The sequence below is a fragment of the Plectropomus leopardus genome, chromosome 18 (assembly GCF_026936395.1).
Source record: "Plectropomus leopardus strain MGB_pleo_1.0 chromosome 18, ASM2693639v1, whole genome shotgun sequence".
In the NCBI taxonomy this organism is placed as follows: Eukaryota; Metazoa; Chordata; class Actinopteri; order Perciformes; family Serranidae; genus Plectropomus; species Plectropomus leopardus.
In genome coordinates, this window is record NC_142193.1 from 2118331 (window position 1) to 2143016 (window position 24686).

The window sequence follows — 24686 nt, forward strand, 5'->3', positions numbered from 1 at the left end:
CAGTACACTTCATGATGGCAAACACTACAAGCTTTACCATCTTTTCTGTAGTACTGTAGTTAAAGGTTGATAACGTGCGGTCTATGTGGAAGATACAGATTGAAGTTTTAAATTACTGAAGATTATAAAGGACTCGTTCACAAATGAACCAGGACTCAGCACTTGTTGGCTCTAACTGTGGAGTAGACCAGGTACCTACTGGTCTAGACTTGGGATTTGTTGATCTAAGACCTGGCCTAGACATTGTTGGTTTTGAGTTGGAAATTATTGGTCTCAGCTTAAGTTGAGACTTGGGACTTGTTGGGCGTGATTTGAGTCTAGATTTGGGATTTGTTACTGTTGAATTAAGACAAGACCAAGGCATTGTTGGTCTTGACTTGGGAATTGTTGGTCTTCACTTCAGGTGAGACTTGGGAATTGTTGGTCTTCACTTGAGGTGAGACTTTGGACTTGTTGGTCTTGACTTGAGTCTTGACTTTGGATTTGCTGATTTTGACCCAAGACCAGACCTATGCATTGTTGGTCTTGACTTCAAAATTATTGGTCTCGACTTGAGTTAAGACTTGGGACTTGTTCCCCTCGACCATAGACTGTGTAAAATTATTGGCGTAGGCTCTGAGATTTCACCCATTGTTGAATTTGAGTTTGGCATTTTGGCTGTGGTCAACTTAGTTTTTTTTTTTTTGGAGCCAGTAGTGATCATATTTGGATGAGAGGGTGGAGCTGTAAAGGAGCGTGTTTATTTTTGCTGTAAACTTGGGCATTTTAACACGGTGGTCTGGGGAGATTGACTCTGTTGGAGCCAGCCTCAAGTGGCCATTAGAGGAACTGCAGTTTTTGGCACTTCAGCATTGGCTTCATTTTCCCCCTTGGAAGTTGCTGCTTGGTATTGACTTGAGTCACGACTTGTTGGTCTGGACTTGAATCGAGACTGGACACTTGTTGGTTTTGATTTGGGACTTGACCAAGGACTTGCTGATCTTCTCTTGGAAGTAGCTGGTCTTGCTTTGACTCCAGTCTTGGACCTGTTGGTCTGGACTTTAATCTTGACTTGGGACTTGTTGGTCTTTATTGACTCATGACTTTCAAGCCATGAGTTGACATTTACTTCAGACTTGCAAAATATATTTGGCACCATTTCTGAGAAAAATATTCTCATTTCACTGCAAAAAAAAAAAAAAAAAAAAATCATGTCACATTGATATTCAGAAACCAAATAGTATTTTACAGTTTACTCAACTGTTGCCAAAACTTGTCATTTGACATAAACTGTTAGGCTACATCTCTGATAGCTAGAAACAGTGAATAGAGTTATATGTCGGGTAACATAGTGCCATAGTGGTCCATGTTCTTTGCTTAACTGCATTAGGACACATGGGGAACTTACCATTGATTGCACGTTAAGAAGAGCTACATAAAGCTACAGTGTTAAGTCTTTTGGGATGACGGTGCAAATAGTGGAGTATAAAACACTTAGTTTATGCTGCAGAAGATGTTAAGAGAAATGTGATGCTTATTTAAGCCTAGTTTGGAGATCTAATCAGCCACACCATATTCATGTTAACAAACAACATGGTGCCCCCATTCTAACAGCCAGAAGCAGGAGCTGTGTGTGTAATAGCTCCCAGAATGAAATCTTTTCAACTCCTTTTATCAAAGTGTCCATGACATCCCTGTACACTGCTGAATTTCAGCATGAATAAGCTCCCACTGTGAGGTGCACCTTTGAATGTGAGGACAGAGCAGAGGCAGATGTTAACCTCAGGCAGTGGATAAAAAACATAGCGGGGCGTATTTGGGCTGCGCGGCAGTTGGTTTGGTCAGCATATTGGGTATTATTCAGTGCTTAGTTTCGCTCAGACTTAAAAAAAAAAACCTTTAAGAGGAACATACACATTTTCAGTGGAGAGCCTCAGTAACACTGCAGCCATCTGGAATAGCAGCAAATTATTAAAGCACTCTATTTTGGTGCAGTAACTCTGAAATGTGTTAAAATCTATTTTGTAAACTATTCTTCTTCAAAGAACACATATATAGAGACTGTCATGTTTGCTTATCACCACTCATCTTCATGCTTATTCATCCTTATAAGTAAGTATTTATATGAAGTATTCAGCCAGAACTTTTACAATTTTGAATTTTTAAACATGGGAAGAAGGCCATGAGCAACTTAAAGGTAAATGACCCAAAACTTTTCAAAAAGTACAGTACCTAAAAAGAGTAGCACAACCACCCCACCTAGCCCCCCAAAACAAACAAACAAACAAAAAACAACTGTGAAGTAAAAAAAAAAAAAAAAAAAATTATTATTATTACTATTATTATGTACCGTAATTTTAAATATATAATCATGGTAATTATAAATATAGTTTTCTGGACATTTTTTCCTAGCTTTTTAAAAATATTTTTTTCAACAAATTTCAAGTACATTTCTTGGCAAGTTGCTCATTGCCTTTTTCCTATGTTTATGAAAGAAATCAAACCAGTTAGCTCAGGTTTCAAAGGGTTAAATACTTAAAAAGCATCTGACCACACCACTAGAAAAGTGATGCTGATCCAAGTGTCAAAGGGGTAAATGACTGTACTTACTCTTTGTCTATTTTGTGCTTTTGTTCTTACTTGCCATTCTGAAGGAGGCCGTTACCTGGATAGCACATCATCAGGTTCCTCGTCTCGCTCCCAGAGTCCTTTGTTGTTGAGTCCAGCGGGCTCTCAAAACGTGTACAACAACGGAGGGCCCATGCTGCGCTCCCTCAGGTAACAACCACAACCAACGCTGAGCTGTACATACAAACACACACACACACACACACACACACACACACACACACACACACATATATACTGCACATATATGACTGGTAACCATTCCAAATTTTCAATTTAAGGTCACCATTAACATCATTTTTCACCATCTACCAGCCGACTAATCAGAGAATGATTAGATGATTTGTATTGTTTTTGTTCTTGCTTAGCATTAGATTCCATTGTTTTATGTCATTGTATTTATTTGTTGCTTTCACTGTTTAGATTATAGTGTCCCATTTCATAGCTGCTTTTACCTGGACCTCAGTACTTTGTTTCATTCCCTCTCACATACCTTAATGTTTTGAAATGACAATAAACCATTGTGAATCTTGAGCCTTGAGAAAGTAAATAGTGTAATTCAAGTGGTACCTCCCCGAGCAATCTAAAGCATGACCAATAATACTAATGTGAATATTTTGGATGGTTTTATTCTAACAAACATTTTTGAGAATCCCCTTAACATTTTTCTCATAAATGATGACCAAGTAGTAGACTCGACGGTGATTTGTGGAGGAAAAATTGTCCAATGGAGTTACTTAGGACATGGCCTAAAACATTATTCATCTTCATGTTCATATACACAAACCAGTCCCTCCAGGATGCTGTGACGTCAGTGTTGTAAAAATAAATTCAAATTCAGCTAATCTCCATGATTCCTGCACAACCTTGCAATTTTTGTCTGATCACAGCAACTTAATTACAAATTTGACTATTTAAAACGGGTCAAATCTAATTTCTTTGTAGAGCTGTGTGCAGTGTGTTGATTCCCTCAGTGCAGCTGCCCTGCTCTCTCTTCCTCTAACTCTCTCAGTTTATCATGAGACTACTGCTGCAGGAGTTTGAGCTCTGTGCCGGGGACAGAGTCATACGCATACGACAGAGCAACCCGTTGGCATCACATGGCTAACGTTATTGAAAAACAGAGTTGAGCTTTGAGTGAGTGTTGATGTGGTGGTTTTAGACTGTTTAACGGCTCAGGGTTAGATGTTGGCCACTGCTGCTCTTTTAGCTCTTGTTAACCAGGCACAGAGAGCAGGAGGAGAGCAGCTCAAGGAGATGGTCATTAAGCACTCTGACAAACAGCATCAACAGCTGACTGTCGGTCATCAGCTTTTGCCCTCCTAAAACCCAAACCTTAAAAATAGATTTTAATTCCGGGGAAACATTGAAAGAGAATCATGATAAACTCAGAATCTGAGACAGCATAGCAACAATTTTAGTAATTTTCAGATTACCCTACAATTTTATTGCAATAAAAATGCCTAAAAAACTGACCAACACTGTGATATCTGTTATAATAATAAAATGTATAATCTAATTTGAACATTTTAGTTTTGCATCTTGTTTATACAATTTGTATTGATCTATTTGCTTTACCATGTTTTGATATCTGTCTGCTGCTGTAATAATGCACATTTCTCCATTGTGGGACCTATAAGGGATTATTTTATTGTATCGTATCATATCAAATCTTATCTTATATTGGCAGTTTTGTCACTCTGTGCCTGTACCTGTGACTGTGCCTGGCAGTAATGCCATGGAGGCCTGATAAAAGTTTATGTACACCGTAAGCCTGTGGCAAACCCCTGGCTTCAAAAATACTAAAAGTGCACTCGCACATCCTTGACACATCTTCATACACAGAAACAGAGTTCCTTCCCTTTCCTTCAAAGATGGACATGCTTATGTGTCTTTTTGTTTTCAGTCATCCAGGTGAAGGAGTGATTCAGCTCATCTCAGTGGCGAGATCCAGCAGTTTGGGCATCACCATCGGAGGAGGCTCCAACAGGCCCGACGGCCCCGCTGTCTTCATCCAGGAGGTGCTGTCTGGAGGAGACTGTCACCGGGTAAGAAATCAAACCACCAGACTGAAACACACAGACAATAAACCCCAAAACGGCAGGTACTGCAGGTAGAGCTATTATGGCTTTAAAATAAAGGTCAGAGAGCAGTGGGGACTAACACTGCTCTCTGACCTTTATTTTAAAGGTCCTTAGTACCCCTATAGAAAGTCCCCCGGCAGGTTAAACCTATGTCAGGTTAAACCTATGTCAGGTTAAACCTATGTCAGCCTAACTATGGGCAGGTCCAGGGAACCTGAGCCAGCCCTAATTATAAACTTTATTAAAGAGGAAGGTCTTAAGTCTACCCTTAAAAGTTGAAACGGTGTCTGCTTCCCTGACTGAAACTGGAAGATGGTTCCATAGAAGAGGAGCATGGTAGCTGAAGGTTCTGGTTCCTGTCCTGCATTTGGAAACTTTGGGAACCACAAGTAACCATGCGTTTTCAGAGCGCAGTGATCTTGAGGGTTGGTAAGGAGCTATGAGCTGCGACAGATAGGATGGAGCCTGATCACTTAGAGCTTTGTAAGTAAGGAGGAGGATTTTAAATTCAATCCTGGATTTCACAGGGAGCCAGTGCAACAAAGCTGTAACAGGAGAAATATGGTCCCTTTTCTTGCTTCCCGTTAGAACACGTGCAGCAGCGTTCTGCACCAGTTGGAGAGACCTAAGAGATTTGTTGGGGCAACAGAATAATAGGGAGTTACAGTAATCCAGCGTAGTGGTGACAAATGCATGTACTAATTTTTCAGCATCTGTTTGGGACAGGATATGTCTAATTTTTGCAATGCTGTGCAAGTGAAAGAAAGCAGTCCTTGAAGTTTGTTTTATATGGGAGGCAAAAGATAAATCTTGATCAAATAAAACTCAGAGGTTCCTTACAGATGTGCTAGAGGCCAAGGTACTGCCATCTAGAGAAATGACATTGTTAGAAAGAGTTTCTGACATGTTCAAGGCTTTTATTGTGAACGGAAAGACCAGAAGACGTGAAGCTAACATGCTTCTGCTGACTGTGTAGGAAAAAAATAAGGTGTTTGCTCTCTAGGTTCAAACTATATGGCTTCTTTGTTATTATTTCATTAACGTCATCAAAATGCGTGCAATGCTAGTTAGCAGCAGACCGGTAGCAAGTGATAGCAGATCAGCTGATGTCCCGCACAATAAAAAGTGCTGCAAAAGTAGTAGCACTCAATGAGGTCAGGTTTTGCGGCACCAGCGTAGGTGTGTGTGAGACACAGGCAGCACAGGAGCAGCTTAGGAGCAGCGGAGGCATACACCCCGAAAAGTCCATTATTATTTTGGTACAGACATTTACCCGCCAGTGTGACCTTCGAGATCTGTTTGCCAAACAGAAAATCTACCTGCATTTTGTATTTTTTTGGATGGAAACAATTAAACGATGATGAAATAGGAAAGGAGACTATTAATGTTGGGATTTAGAGCCGCTATAATGGGCTTAAAAAAATCAGGAGTGTATTTTTAAAGCTGCATTTTATGTATAAAGTATATGCCCGTTCTCTCTCTCTCTCTCTCTCTCTCTCTCTCTCTCTCTCTCTCTCTCTCTCTCTCTCTCTCTCTCTCTAAAAAAGGCGATTTATGTCTGAAGACTTCGATCAATTACAGAACAGTAACCTGCAGTCTGGTAAAAACAGTACAATCATAATGTTAGCTTTAGGAGCATGACAAATTCAGTTTGGTATGCTCGCTGTATCACATGAAGGACCACTAGGATAAAACCTGACTGAGATGGACGCAGTGCAGCAGTGAGGGACAAATTGTAGGAAACTGAAGTGAACAAGCCTGATGAAGGCAGAGGAGGCACGGACAAAGCTAAAGAAAAGATTACACGTGCAGACCTCTGCAGCTCTGGCTTTAGATTAGTGTAAAATACTGCTTAGCTATGCCTCAGGTCACAGACTGCTGATCCTGTGTCTCTGTCCAGCATATGTACAGTGATATGATTGGGTTTGGGTGCTGTATTTTTGGCAGCTGACTTGAGTTTTAGTCTTATACTGAAAATGTAAAATGTAGCTGTAGGTAACATTATTTGAAAGTATAAACTGAAAGTAATAATAATTAAGCGTAACATCAACTGAAAGTGGAGTTGTTGCTGAATTTGGTCCATGCATTTGTAATTTTTTTTTTTCCAAGAACCAGGACTGTTAACTAACTTTACTGGCTCATAACTGAAATGTGAGATTTGCCCATTAGTGAATATTATCCTCGGGAAAACAAAATATTTTTGGAAACAAATAATTTATTCAACTAACCAATATGTTTAAAAATCCATTTTTAATCTGCCATATTATTATTATTTTTCATTCATTGTAGTATATTTCACCATATTTGTTCTAAAAGGTGAATCTTCATACTTTTTATCATGTTTTATTGTGAAATGGTTTTCAGATACTTTTCTTAGTTAAAAGTGAATTTAGTGAATTCAACACTGAAATCAGTTGAGTCATGGAAATGAAATACTTTGATATAATATGGAAAACTGTGCAATACCAAATATTTTATAAACATTCATAAACACATTTTTTTAGGTTTTATTTGTGACATTCAGGACATTATTATAGCAGAAAACCATTATTTGCAATAGAAAGACACAGTGGAGTCATGGTGTCCTGAATAGAGAATGAAGTTATACTGTGTGTGTGTGTGTGTGTGTGTGTGTGTGTGTGTGTGTGTGTGTGTGTGTGTGTTTGTTTGTGTTTGTGTTGTAATCTGAGCTTCTCTGTGGTTTGTTGTGGTAAGCTGGTCCGGCCTTGTGTGCATGTTAGTACACGTGTGTATCCCACTGGTTAGCTCACCACCTCCACTCTGCACTGTGCTCATGCGGCAGCTACTGCTGATGTCAGGACGGTGTCATTGCGGAAGCATAGCCCCACCCTCCAGTTCTGTCCTCAGTTAACACTGTTAGCTCTGTCAGCACTGTTGCTGTTGTTAAGTGCTGCTTTTGGAGTTAGCACCATGAGTTGCTATTCTCTCAGTCACCTCCATGTAAATAATCATGTCCAGACAACTCATACACTCTGAATGTCACAGAGAGCTGCTTTAAGGTTCATAATTGGCTTATTGTATTTATTTTTTTAAACTATTATGAATCCCTTAGAAGAAACAATTGGTCATTTTGGCTTATCCAATCTTTTTTTCTGTAATTTAAACTTTTGTTGTCTTTTATGGTAACATGAAAAATAAAAATAAATATATAAATACTAACAAAACATTAACAAAACAGGCAGGAAACATAACAGACATTAATAAAAGTGTGGCAGACATTGGATACAATAATGCAGAAGGCATCATAAATGCATAACGTACAATTACACAGATGTGCTTAAACAATTGATCAACATTTGACAATATCAGGTTCTAGTCTTCTAATATACACCAGCTGAAACTGTCCCATTGTTCTCTAGAAAATCAATTTTTCCAGTTCCATTTTCCAAGCGTTTTTTCACATGCAATTGTTGCCATCATTTCTTCTTTCCACATTTTCAGTGTCAAGGTTTTTGACTCTTTTGGCTTATCCAATCTTTAACAAAAAGGCAAGTTTTAGTGTAACACACACTTGAACAACACACACATACGGTAGGTTTGCATTGAATGATGCCAGAAATGTACACTCGCACCTTACATACATAGGTAGAACTACCTATACCTATACCTTATAAAGTAGCAATCGTCAATGTGTGTCGTCCTGCAGTGATGCAGCCGACGTCTTTAAGTGGGCTTTAGGAGCAATTAGGAAGGGTTGTGACTGTGTCACTTTGAATTTGCTGTGATTTAGCACTCAGTAGTGCCAAATTAAAGGTTGATGAAACTTGCCAAGGCAGGTTCTTCACTCTTTAAGTAAGTAAGGAAGACTTCTCACACTGGTGCAAATTGATTTCCTGTGCATTTTAATTTTGAATTGCCTCAGTACTGTTTTTGAATCAACGCAAATGTGACAGGTGTGTTTGTCATCGGCATGAGCAGTGACTGACAAATGAATGAATGAATACAGGTAGTGATCTGGAAAATTGTAAACATTCAAAGTAAAAAGCAAGAAGTAGCACAGTTCAAAGGCTGCTTTACATTAAGCGTCCAGCACCCAGGGCTGCTCACAAATGTTGGAGTTTAATAGCACAATCACCACCTCACACTCTACGCATTTATAATAAATCCTCTTAAAAACAACAAAAAACTGTAAGGCAATTTGCAAATGTGTTATCTGTATTGTGTTATTTGCAGTAAACTGAGGTAAATGTATACGTACTATATGTATAAAATTTCAGGTGATGAGGAAAATTATTAATGTTCAATTATTACAAGTAAAAAGTAGAGAATGCATTTTTTTAAGAAACTGTGGGTGTGAATGCTGCATGTTGAAAAGCAGTGCTGGCTTTAATGACTAAGAAGAAGGTAAAGTACTTTGAACTTTTGCAAAATTGGGAATGGGTTAAATTAGAATGAATGTAATTAAAAAGTTGAATGATACCAATGATGTAATGACAAGATGTGTAATATATTAAAGCTTGTTGAGAAGCTGCTGTGACACCGCAAAGCAGGCTGAAATGTGTGAGAAGAAGATGAAGGAGTAGGAAAAGCTGGAAAAGTGGGAATAGCTTAATTCTTATGAATGTCATTGAAAAGTTGAATAATACAAAAAAAGAACAATCATTTTTTTTAAAAAGATAATTAAATTAAATTAAATATTTTTAAAAATATGTTTTTGGAAAAGCTGATGCTACATTTCAGTGCTAGCTTAAATGCATATGAATAAGGTGAAGTTTTAGGACTTGAATGTCACTGAAAGAATATCACTGAAAAGTTGAATGATAGCCATGAAATAAAGACAATTAAGTTCAGAGATTAAGTTTAGGCTCACAGTGCTGTGCAGCATTTACACGCAAAGGTCTTTGATAGATTTTATGAAAAAAAGGTGGATTCTGATAAATAGGTTTTATATGGGAAAAGTTGAGCAGTTGATGTGTTTGCAGTTTGCAAGCCGTGTGTTAATTCAGGGACTCAATCCTTTTACCAATACTACTGTATAAGTCATAATCATAATATCACAGTACCGTATCAAAGTACTCTATGCCAAAACTCCGTCCTTGTTTTTCCTATAACACGGCTTAGAGCCAGTATTTCTCTGTAGTGTCACCTTGACTCCTGAAGGAAATTAACTTATGATGACAAACAACAGTCCTGTGTGTTCATGAAATCCTGCTGAATAATTCGGACTTCATGCTGGATTATGGAACATTAAACACTGTGTGTTTGTTGGTGTGTGTTTTGTTTCAGTATCAGTGCTGCTCTGTTAGACAAGTCCCACAGTCCCAGAACATACAGACACACGACACCAAGTGTGAAGGTCAGCCACCGAGCCAGGACTCTGCTGAGGGCATCAACCACACACACACACACACACACACACACACACACACACACACACGTACAATGCAGAGGATTTGTCTTGGTAGATTGGCAAGCTACAGGAGCAGCAGCACCTGCAGTCTGTATCTTATGTGGCACTCAGTCCCACTGAGGACATTAATCCTTCGAAAAATGTCAAAAAAAAATATTTTCATATACTTTTCATATATTGTTATATATCATTTCATATATTTCAATTTCTTAAAACAGCTGGTTATTGACTGCGAGCAAAATATGCATATGTTGGGGACTATTTTCAGCAGTGGATTAATCCACATTTGGTGCTCTTTTGAGTTCATCCATTAATAGGATGGTGTGTGTGGGACTGAGTCCAGATAAACTATAGTGTGTGTATTCAGTGTGGCTCATTGGGGTGTTTATGATTAGGCTTTGGATAAGCACAGCACTTGTTAGCATTGATGGTTTTGTTCTTTTCGTGGGATTTGTTGACAAAAAGAAAAATTGTAGAATATTGTTAAACTTAAACCCTTTCAGATTTTAGCAAATTGGTTTGATTTCTTCAAAAACTTGGAAAGGAGGCAGTGAGCATCTTAACAAGAAATGACCCAAAAATTTGCAAGAAATTTTGCCAAAAAGAAAAGAAAAGTTGCCAAAAATTTAAAATTAAAAAAAGCAATGAAAAAGAAAAAAAACAGGAACAGGACCTGAAAAAATGATAAAATAATACATATTTTTCCGTAACCTAATTTTAATATTCCTGATTATTCTGAACAAAGTTTTCTCTATATTTTTTCCTTTTTTGTTTGTTTGTTTTTGTTTGGGGTTTTTTTTTGGTTTTTTTTGGTTGCTTCGCAGGTCGCCTTTAACCTTTATTTTTCTTTTTGCAATTTGCGGGACAGTATATGCCAAGTTGCTGATTTCCTTTTTCACATGTTTTTGCCTGTGTAAGGTGTCTGAAGGCAGCACAAGAAAGCTGATGTTGATCCAGGTTTCAAAGGGTTAATCTGTGGCTCATTACACATCTAGTTTTTATATCCTGAGAGCAGCGGGCTGTTTGTTTCTGTGGTGAGACTGGCTATAAGCCAGGGGCTGACAAAAAGTAAATGTTCCATTTATCCTGACAGGAAGTTGCTGTTAAATGTGATGGATGAGCTGTGCACCCACATTTATGTTTGACAGAAACAAGGCAACAAGTGCTGAACAGTGCAGCCTCACAGGAGGCCTCCAGCATTCAAAAACTTGTGAAAAAAAAGGCAATGAACCCAACTTGGAGGACTGGTACGGAATAATTTTGGAAATATTTAAAATGGAAAAGCTGACCTTCTCCTTGAGGATTCAAAGGAATAAATTTTATCAAATCTGGAAGAAACTGATCAAATTTATACCCCCACTGAGAGAAGTCTTTGTATGACCCCACTACAGTATCAACCTCTTTTTTTTGTGAAGATCTATAGCAAGCACACTCCCTTAGTTCAAGTGTTCAAGAGTTTGAGATGGACAGATATATATGTGTATTACTGTTTAATTGTCCTGTAAAGGTCACAAATAAAAAGAAAAGAAAAGAGGCAATGAGCAACTTAGTAAGTATTTGTTCCACAAATTGCAAGAAATGAGTAAATATAGAAAATGATTATGAAAAAAGCTAGGGAAAAGTTGTGCTAATAATTATCCTAATTACATTTAAAATTATGTTAGAGAATTATTAGACTTTTTAAAGCAGTTTATCAGGTAATTCTCTTTTTTATTTGTTTTTTTAACTTTTTTGGTAATTTCTTTGTACATTTTACTGATTTCTTGCTATTTTTGGGGGGTAATTTCTTCCTAAGTTGCTCATTGTCCTCTTCCAATGTTTTTGAAAAATGTCAAACCAATTTGTTCAGATTTTAAAGGGTTAAAGGATCATTCTAGGACTTGATTTTTATGTAGTTCTGGCTATTGGTCATGGAGCAAGATGCTATTCCTGGCAGAGCCGCAGTAGCTTCATGCTCCACCATCGCAGCAGCAACATCACCAAGAATCCAAATCCAAAGTCAGTTGAACTTATATGGAAGAGAAAACAAAAGCAAACAATACAATTATTACCCCAAATGTGTGTTTCAAACATTTAATACAGTTCACAGATTCACTTCCTGCTTTCATGTTGATCAACTAATGTGTGTCCACAAAGAGTTTTTCTTCAGCAGAAAAATGTTAGCAGGGTTCCTTTATCCTGGCGCTTCATAAAAAAGCACTCCCAGCATTCTTTTTTTATGACGTACGGTGCATGGATGTCTTTCCATGACAATACCTTAACAATAAAGTTAGCTGGGAAGCTAACTTATGTATTTATGTATTTATTTATTTAACGTGTATTTAAAAGGGACGCAGCATAATAATGACCATCTGTATAAAATACAAATGAAAATATGCTGGAGTTTGCAGGACTGCTAATTTATATCCAGGTAACAGATAATAGAAAAACATCAAGAAAAAAAACATTATAGAGAGGACAGAAGTGCAGTAACAGTAGCAATGTGAAATTACACAGTAAACAATAAGCTTACAGTGATTACAGCACAACACACACCAGCAACACTCAGGGCTGTCTCTGCTCATAAAGGAGCAGCACTGACGAAACCAGCGCCTATCTGAAAAGTTCAGCAATTTTAAACTCACTGGGAGTGACTGAACAAAAATGCCATAGTGCTCTGAAAAAAGACACCGGGTGCTGTGCTTTTTCTCTGGGCAGCTGCATACACGTCTCCTCCAAAGAGAACAACTGAAAAAAAGGTGGCGCTGAGGAAAAAACACGATGTGGATACAAGCCTTTACTGTCGTTGTGTGCATACAGTTTTACTTGTCTGTTTAGGTATGCTTTTTTGGGGGGGCTTTTCACCTTTATTTGTTTGTACAACTTAAGTGTGAAAGGGGGAGAGAGAGAGGGAATGACATGCAGCAAAGGGCCGAACCTGTGGCCACTGCGGCACACATGTGGCCTCTGTACATGGGGCACCCGCTCTTACATCTGAGCTACTGGGTCCCCCTGCTTTTGTTTCTTGTAGGAATGTATTGAGACAGGTATGTCCAAAGTCAGGCCCCAGTACCAAATAGAGCGCCCCAGGGATGATGTTTTTCTGTAGGCCAACCTGGAAGCTAATGTCGCCCTGGTTTCCTCATCAAAAAGACTATGGGACTTTTCCATTAGATTTTGGATAATTGTAGAAAATAAACTATGTAGTGAACAAACAATTATGACACTCATATTTTGCTCAGCAAGATCATCTTCACAAATGAACATTCAGGATTTTTGAAGCCTAAATGTAATCGCCAGGAGTAAAAAGTTATTGTTCAGCTGAAACTACACTATGGTCATGTCACCACCGCTACGAGGCCGCAAAGCCATGTTCAGCTCGGTTCAGCGTGATAACCCTCTGTAGTAGTTGTTAGCAACCGTCAGTTTTAAGACCCATAAACCTTCAAAGTTCACAGTGGGGTAAACATGAATTTCTCATCAGCTTGTGTTACATCCGTTTTCTTGTGCTGCTTTCAGACGCCTTTAACAAGTATTCAGACCTTAGAAATGAGCAAATTACTTTGATTTCTTTCTAAAAAAAAATGGGGCAATGAGCAACTAATTTAAAAATAAAATAATAATAGTATTTATTATTTTTATTTTATCTATTTGTAAAAACAAGGGAAATTGTCCAGATAACTATAGTTCTAAATATCAGAATTGTATGTTTAGAATTATTTTTATTTTAATTTTAAACAGTCATTTCTTTTAGGTTTTTGTTGTGGTTGTTTTCACTTTCCTGTTTTTTGTTTGTTTGTTATTTTTGTGCTACTTTTCAGGAAATTTCTTGTACTTTTTTCAAATTTCTTTCATATTTCTGGGTCATTTGCTCTGAAGTTGCTCAGTGCCTTCTTTTTGAATTTGCCCAGGTTTTAAGGCCATCTTTAGGTCTCTCTGATGGATTTAAGAGTGAATTGTATTAAAACGGTTAAAATGGCACTTCTATGTTTGAGATTGCCAAAAATATACAAGGTGAGTAGCAGAGAGGAATTGTCTGACGATGTCATCACTTTGAAAGCAGGAAGTCACTCAGATCGTCTCCCTTCTGACAGGAAGTCATTAACTCTCTCACACACTGAGGGAGAATCACAATGATGATGTCGAATCAGCATTAACAATCACATCCATACAGTACATGTATAGGCACATGCAGTAAAGCAAACCTGAACAGCCCTCCATTTGCACAAATTGCCACCTTCATCTTTTCTCCAGTTTCCTCTGCTGCTCTCTCCCCAATCCCATCCTCCTCGCCTCTCTGTCCGCCCACTCACTGTCATCTGTGGGCAAAATGACAAGGAAGGAGAGGAGCAGAATGGAGGAGAGAGACAGAGAAACAGGAACATGCACTCATGTTTGTACGCTTAAAGAAAGCTGCTTCTGAGCAGATGCTTTGTTGTTGTGTATGTCCTGCAAGGTTTTGCATCATTTTTGTTTAAGATGTCAGTGAATGACAGTGAATCAAAGAGAACACCTCAAGGCTGAGAATACATCCCATGATCCCTGTGGAAAGTTGTTTGAGCACTGCTCTATGCCTTTTGGTACAAGATTTACAAAAGCCTCTTCTATTGGATAACACTGGAATTTAGTAACTAACACGCTCTGACTGCTGTACATATTTCCTTTCTTTATATGCTCAATCAGACAGAGATGTCAACAGGCGCCTCAGTATTACACATACTGATCCCAGCATTGCTTATGGTGCATACATGCCTGAAATTGTTGGACATTGACTTTTATTTATTCTTTGTATGTAGAATATTGTTTTATTGTTTTTATTTGATCATTACATTTATTTTAGCATTCTGCATATTATTTATAAAATGTCATATTATTATAATAATGGTATATAATATCGTGTGTTTAAGGCTGTAATAAACAACAGTTTTAGGGGTTCATAGTCTCTGCAGGTCCCCTCAGCTCTACACAGATTTTTTGGCCGGTTTAACTCCTTTTGTTTTTTGCCCATGTTGTTTATTAAATAGCAATGATGTGTAGATGATGAAGAAACCTCCGCTGACACCGACTTGGTTGCATAAGAATAAGTTTATTACAACAAAGTTCAGTATCCACCAGGCACCATGGTCTGCCTGGGAGAGGATTCAGGACCAATACGAATCTCTCTATCTTACAGCTCATGCAAGTCTCTTATATAGGTTCAGGCATCAATACATTCTTCAGTAAAACATCTCTTCACCTGCTGTGATCAATCAAAAGACCCCACAAATATATCCTTTTTTGGAGGGAGCCTCATTCCATGTTATTCTTAACCTGGCTCCAGTATTCTACACACTTGACTCCCAGGCTTGACCATCCCTAGACCTCTGACCTCAAGGTCTCTTTGTGCCTGACTAAATAAGGACCATAAGAAATGGACCATGATATACCTCACCCACAAAGCACTCACACACCTGCTGTCCATCAGCAGGAAGCTGTCCTCAGTGATGAAGCCTCTGTGCTGGGTAGAGCAGCTGGTGAACACAGCAGAGAATTTAGCAGCTAAAGAAAAAGACATTTTTCCAGTAACTGCTGTCAGGATTTAAGTCAAATGAGTGTTAGTGTTGCTCTGTGTCTGTTGGATGTGTAGCTTTTTGCAAAAATCATCCCCGCAACAAATTTATAAGGTGTCAGATGTCATGTTGTTAGCTTTTCCCACTGCCAAAAGTGGCCAACAAGTAGTAAACCCTTTGAAACCTGAACAAATTGGTTTGATTTCTTTAGTAAAACCAGTTACCTGAAAATAAGCACACAGAAAAAAAGGGTTTTTTTTCTAAAAGCCTTATAAAGTGCAAACGTTTTTATTTATTTATTTATTTCCCATAACATTATTTAATTATAAATTTTAATATAATGATTCCATTTTCAGGTCAATTTCTTCATTAATTCTTGCAAATTGTGGGAGATTTATTGCCAGGTTGGTCATTGCCTTTTTTCCCATGTTTTGGAAAGACATTAGTTTTCAAAAGGTTGTTTACAAAAGGTCATTACAGTAATGCCAAGTGGAAACAGCAAGGTGAACTGGTCGACTTTATTTCAGTCGGCCTACTACTGTGTCCGTACAGCAGCAATTTGCAGTCATCAGTCATAAATAAAGTCATAACTGACAGCAAAGCATGAAAACAGCTGCTCAAAATGAGGCTGCTGTCTCATGATCTTCAAGTGTGGTGTTAGTGTAGAGTTTACTTTATATCTTACTGAGCTCAGTTTTAGCAACAGTAACAAGAAAACAGTCAAATCACGACATCTGAAAAGTTTATCACGAGCTGTAAGCCCACAGTTTGTGTTGTCATTAATTACACTAAGGATATGTTTCAGTAAATAGCCAACGTTCAATGTGACTTACAAGTCTAAAGAAATGTTGTGAGTTCAGCATCAAACTGCATCTTTTTCCATCTTTTCTCTCCAAGAGCTGTCTCCAGTGTTACAGGCCACACATATATTTACTCTAGTGTTGCTTCTTCCCTTTGCTGCAGAGTGTTGCTTCTTTCTGAGAGCTGCTTGTGATGGAGATAACGGGCATTTTCCTAGAGCTTCTGCCATCACTGTGTTTTTTACACACTAAAATAATTCACTGAGACTGTAACTTCTACACTGTATGGTATATCACTGACTCTGTGCTCCGGCAGACTCAACTTCTTCCTCCTCTCCTCCGGCTCACAGAGGCTGCAGTGACTCACTGTTGCCTCTCAGGCCAGGATGTGTTATTACAGAATGGTCGGGCTGTCCACTGCAGTGGATATCTCTGCAGTACAATACACAGGCATCTTGGGCATTATGTCAAAGGTGTTACTTCTTCACACTCTGTTAATAGGGCTTGTTAATGTTTTAAATGTTTTAAACTAAAATTATGTTGACAAAAAATACATAATTTGAACTTCATAGTAATTTGTCCTCATTAACTGCATTAATCCAGGTGTTTTCAGTGAAGAGGCTGCAGCGCTGCAGGCATGCACAGCACAACTGTTGGCCTATTTGTTAATGACTGACCTGTGGACTCAGGTCTCCCTCATAATAAATGCTGAGTGATACAGGTTATAATACTGAATTTTGTTACAGGCAGGACACAGTAAAGCAGCCCTCCACACTTTGTCATGAAGTCACTTGAAGTCTCTTGCCACTGTACACTAATGCCTGGCACTATTTCAGCAGCTACTGACACTCTCACAGCTGCTCAGTCTTCTGCTTATGGCAGCAGGTTGTCCATTTTCTTCTAAATCCCAAATGGTAATCCCTGGTGTCATATAGGAAGCCAGCTAGCATTGCATGCACTGTGATTTGCTGTATGGGATGAGTCAGCTGGGGAATTCTGCAGCCATGCATTCATCAGAGCTGGAGAAGCTATAAGGTGGCAAAACCCTGCTCAGTGGGGACAGGACAGAACTGGTCCCAGGTGGTCATGAAGGTTTTGACGGTTCAAAACAGAACAGGAAATCAAAAAATATGTGGTCATTAGAAGAACTGCAGTTTTTGGCACTTCAGTATTGGCTTCATTTTTCAGTCCTGGAGGTTGCTGATTGCTTACTATTATCTTCTGAGCAGAGCCCAAATGTAGTGTAATGGAGTTTAGCAGGCAAAGAACGGCAGAAACAAAAGCAGAACCTGTCAATACATACCTGGAGTAAGTGGAGCTGATAGTGGGTACTAGGATTGTTGAAACTGGCCCATACCGTCATACACAGCCAACACAGAGAGCATAAGTCAAGATTTTTTAGCAATCCCATTTAACAGAATCAGCTTTCAAAAGCAAGAGAGCATCTGTGTGGTTCTTCAGCTCAGCATGACTGAGGCTCTGTCTCTTTGTTGTGCAGGATGGACGTTTGAGGCCTGGAGATCAGCTCATTGCTGTTAACAAGGAGTCCTTGATAGGCGTGACCCACGAGGAGGCCAAAAGCATGCTCAACAAAGTCAAATTCAGGTAAGCACTGCCTGTAGGTCAAAATTCATTCACTAAATTAAAATGAGTAAGGTCTGTGAAGTCATCAGTCAGGTATACACATTGCCATGCTTGTACCGCGTTCCTTTACCATTACTTTGTACATGCTTATGTTTTTGTGGGGTTTTTGGTCTTGTGTCTCCAGCCAAGACAGTGTTGTTGAGATCGCCTTCATCCCAGGGAAAGGACTGTTTCCAAGCAGCGCGTCTCTCCACAACGGGGTCCAGCGAGCCGCAGGCAACAGCTACAACTCTGGACGCTTAAAAGTCCACATCAGATCACCTGAGGTCAGCTGCCATTTGTTTCAGACAGCAGAAACATACCAGAATATGTCAAAGCTTTAGACATTCTGTCTGTAGATTTCTAGATTTTGTGATATTTTATGACTCAAACAAGAGAAACAACGGTAAAACAGCAGGAACAGTGTTTTAAAGTGAATCGGAAATTAACAAAACACATCTCAGGCCCCCAGCTCAGCTTCCTTACAGCAAAAAGGAAGATTGAAGTTGATGAGAGGGCTTTAGGAAACAAGGTCTGTCTCAGCTGCTCACTGTAGGTTGGACCTCATTTTAATCTGTTGTGTTCTTGTCATTTGTCGAACCTGGAGTTTATGTTCATGATGTTCTATCAATATATTAATCAGTTAAAAAAAATATAATAAACTAATTAATGCATTTAAATGCAGTAATAAAAACAACAAAAATAGCATTTAAATCAGTGTTTCTTAGATGGGGGTACAGGTACACCTTGATATACTTTGGCTTACTGCAGGGGATAGGAGAGACTTTTTTAAAGTGTTCATTTTCAAAAATATCAGTCATAGATAATTCAATAGTAATATTATGATAAAGTTCAATTAAAAATGTTAATGTCAGTTCAGTAAACCATTTTGTTGTTCAATATTTCTGTTTTCAATGCAGTCGTTAAGAGCTGTAAACTTCCAACTGGTGCAACAAACACTGCAAAGTACTTTTACATTTGTTCACAGTGTGAAAAGTGTGAAAATCACAGATTGAAATGATGAAATAATCATTACATTTTACAGTGGAATTTCAAAATGAATTTATTTTAACCATGCAATTACATTTTAGAATTGATTTGATTAATCAGAATTTGAAGAAATATAGCTGATCATTTTTAATTGCACTCAAGGTTTATTAAGGCATCATTTCAATACATATTTAATCAACTCACAAGGTTTTCTAAATTTACCAACTGATAGATTACCTAGGATTTTACAATTTAAAAGCCTAAAAAGAATCGATGGCATGCTCCAGCCTCCACAGTAATCTCCGCTCTGTGCAGTCGATAATGAATGACTTTGTTATTTCCAGAAGAACAACAGGTCACTGTCACTTCAGTTAACAGTGATGTCCTGCCAGTCACAGCTGTCCTACCAAAGCTGTTAAAGATAAGATAAGATTGGCCTTTAATGTCTCCCTTAGGAGAAATCTGTCACCTCAAGAGTATTGCACGATGGCCTAAATTAGATGGATGATAATTACACTGAAGTGCTATACAAGATTATTGCACAAATGCCCTACCCCTAATAAAAGCACACACAAGACTAAGAAAGAAATGCACACACGGGCACACACAGACACACTTGATTACCTAGTGTTAAGTAGTTTGATTGATAAAGGGACTAACGAAAATTTACACCTGTTCAGCTTACAGTTTGGTAATCTGTGTCTTCTGCCTGAAGGCATCAGCTCATACTCCTTATGTAGACTGTGATTTGGGTCAGTAGTAATTTGCATCAGTACTGTCTGCTCAAAAATGTCCTGCAGAGAAGATGGGGGCAGTATGCCAATTATTTTCCCTGCCCTTCTGATCAGGTTTTGAATTTGAGATCGAAATTTGACAGTCAGGTAACCAAACCATGTTGTAAGACGATGGTGAATAATAGATTCAGTGGTTGCTCTGTAAAACAGCAACATAATATTTTTGTCAACTCCATGAACCCTCCCAGGAAATACAGGCACTGACAGACTTTTGAACAGAAATATGAGCCCATTGCAACTGAGAATTAAAATGAACACCCAAGTACCTTTCAAAGCTTAACCTCTGAAAAGCATCACAACTGGAAAGTGTTAATGTAATTACCCTTTGTGTTTAATTAACTTCAGTTTTCTCTATAGATCTGTACAGAGGAGCCAGCACCAGTGTCCTCACCTTCCCCAGACATCTGCCCACCAGATATTCATATTTCAGGTAAAACACCTCACATACATCTTCTATTCATCTGCTGTTCATAACCCAGACTGTTCCTGTGTCTCTGCGGCTGAGCAGATGTGGCTGTTGGTTCACAGCAGTGCAGAAAATAATTAGAACTATTTCACATCAAAGCGACTCTGACATCAAACAATACAGCTTGCTGTAATTTGAAGAGATTATATGATAAGTAAGAGGTAAGTATGGCAATATTTTACCTTTTTTTGTTATTGTCAATGAATCTAGTGTGCAGCCCCAAAATTACTCCACTACCAGTTTGTGTGTGTGTGTATTGACGTATACTATATCTTTAAATAAATAAATAATAATAATAACAATAAGAATGTTCAAGGGTTCAATGTTTTGAGGTCTTGATTATACCCAAATGGATATCATTGTAGTCTAAACATCTACAAGGTCTTGCTCATGCAGTATCTTAGCAGTCAGACACCCTGGAGTCAGTGAAGGACTATAACTCTATACTATATACTCAAAAATATCCAAACCTATAGCATGTGAATCATACATCTTCATACAATTATTCATAATAACATTTACATTCTTTCATGTGTAATGATTTTCTGGTACTTAACTTAAAAGGCTGCCGCTGCAGCAGCACAGACTCATGATCTCATACTGAACCTAATACTAAAAACCTGTCACACATACATGTCTTAGCTATCAGATCGCTACAAGCAAATCAGAGCATCTAAAACAGATTCTGATTTATCATCATCATGACCTGTGTGGATCTGAGGGAGAGAGATTTTCTTCTGTGTGTGTGACAGCAGCTGCAGACACATTGAGACACACTGAGGATAACATGAAGGATTGGACAATAATAAACTTCACCAACTATTACCAAGATGGGACTCTCTCATGATCTCTCACATTTCTGTGTACTCGGAGGTCCCCTACTGTGCCGTGGTCTCTGTTAAATCCCATCCTCTTCTCTTAATCCCCAATCTCTGAAATCTCTGAGGGAGCAAATGTTCCCCGTTATTTATTCTGGGATCAGCTGGCTTTATCTAATATGTGTCTGATTTCAGGGACTTTTAGGACAAATCACCAACAGTCTCAGATCTGATTTGGCAGGTGTTTAATAGTCCTTTAAAGGTTATTTATGGCAGAGCTGCTTTGGAAAATACAGTATACAAGTAAACAGGAAGACAGTAATAAGGGAGGAGGATGGTTATTTAAAAAAAAAATCCTAATCCTGATTAAGGATATTCCAATCACGTTTTTTGCCCCCGATCCCGATCGGAGTAATTTAGTATTAAGTATCTGTCAATACTGAGTTCTGATCTGAAACTTCTGTTCTGCTAGATAACACAGCTGCACAGCGTACACTTTAAGTAGGCTTCTTACAACTATCTAAATCAATCCAATGTGTAGCCTGTGCTTGACAATACGAACAAATTATTGGCTCTACAATGCATTTGCATGGTGTTATTATTATTATTTATTTTGCAAGATAAAGTATAAAATGAAAAACCCTCCCTTTAATCTTTTTGGCCTCATTGTTGTCTCAAGGAAGTTTCTCTGTCCCTTTAAGACAGTATCCTCTGTGAGTTACCTGAATGAGATGTATTCCCTCAAGTGTTTATTTTCATCGTACTCACATCTTTTTGGCGGATTATGTCTTATTAAAAAATAAACCATGTTGGCTTTTTGCTCAGGCTCACATACTGGCAGTGGTGAGTGAGGTTGTAGTAAGCCCAGCACTACTCTCTACTCTCTCCTCAGAGCAGGGTGGAGAAACACTGTGTGCAATAGTTGAAGGCAAAACATAAGACTCCCACTGAGCTCAGATGAAAGAAGTGCTCATAATTTGGATAAATAACTTGAATAAACTATGTCATACTGCATTTTTGTTGATGCTCAGCAGAGGGCAGAGGCAGCGACAGCTAAGTGCAGGAGAAATGACGAGGGGTATTCCAGATATGCTTTGGCTGTCTCAAGACAGAGACTGAGTTGAATAAGAGAATGTAGAAAAAGCATTAAACACTGTTAGGACCTGGCTCAAGTGATCACAAAAGGGAGATGCACCAAAATGTACATGGAAACAGGAAATCTTTATTACACAATTTATAACAGAAATCACACCAAATTCAGCAGAATTAAATCAGAGTAAAAATGCTAACTATTCAAACTAAAGATCCATCCTTCCATTGTCTTTAACATGTATCCTATTCAGGGTCACAGGGAGCTGGAGCCTATCACCTGGGTGGTGATGTGTGTTAGAGGCGGGGTACACCAGACTATCGCTGGGCTGACACACAGAGACAGAGGAAACATTTAAACTCACAATAAGCCAGAGAAAACTGAAGGCTGTAACAGGGAGAACATGCAAACTCTGACTAACTGGACACAACACATGCTAGTTAATGTATTGTTACTGTAGGTTAACCTTCGGAAACCGAACCAGGTTGGCTTGATTTCTTTCAAAAACACTGGAAGAAGGCAATTAATAACTACTAGCAAAACATGAATGAATAAATAAATAAATCAAACAAAAAGGTAAAATCAAAAAACAAAAACAGTCAAAGTAGAAAATGACCAGAAAAAAATGTGCTTATAAAATAATAACTCTAATAAAGTAGTTTTTGGACATTTTTTGAAAATAGTTTTCTCAATATACTTATTTCATGCAACTTGCAAAACACTTCTTGCCAAGTTGCTCATTACCGTTTTCCTATGTTTTCAAAAGAAAGCAAAACAATTTGCTTAAGTTTTGAAGGCTGAAAGACTTGTGAAGGCATTTGAGCACAGCACAAGAAAAGTAATGTCAATACAGATTTCAAGGGATTAAGTGACTAATGTGAATATTGATAAAGATGTAACAGGGGTTTTTTTTTTGCACAGTTCTCAGCCAGTGCACACAAGAACAACATATTTTTTCTGAGGAAGTTAAAGACAAAAAATAACATACAGCAGTTAGTTTATAGTGAAAGATAAAGTGCTTGATGATGAAACGGACAGATTTCAAACAGCCCAGCAGCTCTAATGTGAAGAGTCGCCCGTGGGTCCCAGCTCAGAGCCACCTGTCAGCCCGTCCCAATCCTATTGGCCTGGATTACCCCAGTCAAGGTTATTTCCTAGGTGCTGTGACCACTTAGCTCCCATCCAGGCTCTTATTGGTTTAGCCAGTTGCTAGCCATGACAGATGTCAGCAGTTTGAGCTGAGGTGAGCACATACAAAAGCTGGATGGATATGATTTTTATTATTTTATATATATCAAAGACTGGCATTGACTTGTGACAATAATCATTTCTGTATTATTTCATTCTTGTTCAGTTATAGGATGCAAGACTTCAGCCTCAATGATTTACCACTTTGAGTAAAAGCGCATTTAATTCCACCACCTTCCTGGGCTCCTGTACTTTAACTAAAGCCTCCTTACCTCAATGATGTCACTGGGTCATACACACATATACGTAAACTCCCGCACACACATCCCCTTTAGTCAGCTGATCTGTCGGCCAGCCTGACCCTCCTCTTAACCTCTCATCTCTTATCTCTCATGCAGCGTCCGACCTGTTCCGCAACACAACATGGGCACAGGACACCACAGGTATCAATCCTGTTAGGGAGATAAACTGTGTCGATATGAGTAAAACCCGATGTGCACGCAACCAGTATCACCTGGGGTCCTAATGTACTTCAGCCCAGTCGCGTGACGTAGTATTCATCAGGAGGTGGAGGGGATGGTGTGACACCTTGGCCAGGCACTGTAGTGTTGGGTAGAAATATTATCAGGAGGCAGCGGCTGTCTTTTGTTTCTTTTATTAACACGATTCATAATACATAACACCAGACTTACTCAACTTGTCTGCACATGGACTAAACCTGGAGCATACATAGATGCCTGCCAAGCTGCAGACCACTGTTCCAGACCAACAAGTAACACATTTACCCCCCAAACATTAACCAGTGCCTAGATATCCCACCTCCTTCCTGGCACAATTTGATGCTTTAGACATCATTTGCTGGAGTTTTGCTGGTTCTTGGGGCTGTTGCACCATAGGCTATACTTCCATGTCTGTGTATTGCCCACCACCCATGCCGCCAAGAGGCATATAGAAAATACAGCTGATCAAGAGACAAACCCGTCCCTCTCTCTGTTGATCAAGCTTGGGCCGAAATCCTAACAAATGGTAAAACTAAGGTAAAAGGTACAAGGTAGATTTATTGTCATTTTTCTTAAACGTGGTTTAAGAAGAAATTAAATTAAAGTTGATCCTAAATTCTGCTACATCTTTTTGGCTTCGAAGGAGGAGCTGAAGACTCACAGTCTGGGGAAAGAAGCTGCTCTGTAGTCTGGTGGTTCTGCAGCAGATACTTCTGTATCTTTTCCCAGATGGCAGCAGGGTGAACAGACTGTGGCTGCTGTCTTTCAGTATCCTTTGGGCTCTGTGCAGACACCTCACTTCACCGAGGTCACTGATGCTCTGTGGA

The 24686-nt window shown here is 38.7% G+C and overlaps 1 protein-coding gene across 8 annotated transcripts in view; it reads left to right on the forward strand.

Annotated features, from left to right (window-relative positions):
* Positions 1–24686, forward strand: part of LOC121957110 (syntaxin-binding protein 4) — a 114393-nt gene that overhangs the window by 64861 nt on the left and 24846 nt on the right. For 6 of the 8 annotated variants that reach the window (XM_088069554.1, XM_088069555.1, XM_088069553.1 and 3 more), the window contains exons 7-12: positions 2634–2757; positions 4514–4655; positions 17889–17995; positions 18159–18300; positions 20155–20227; positions 23758–23802. In XM_088069554.1, coding sequence (XP_087925680.1) covers positions 2634–2757; positions 4514–4655; positions 17889–17995; positions 18159–18300; positions 20155–20227; positions 23758–23802 — 633 coding nt within the window. The remainder of the gene's footprint in view (positions 1–2633; positions 2758–4513; positions 4656–17888; positions 17996–18158; positions 18301–20154; positions 20228–23757; positions 23803–24686) is intronic. The other 2 variants (XM_088069559.1, XM_088069560.1) reach the window with 1 other exon arrangement.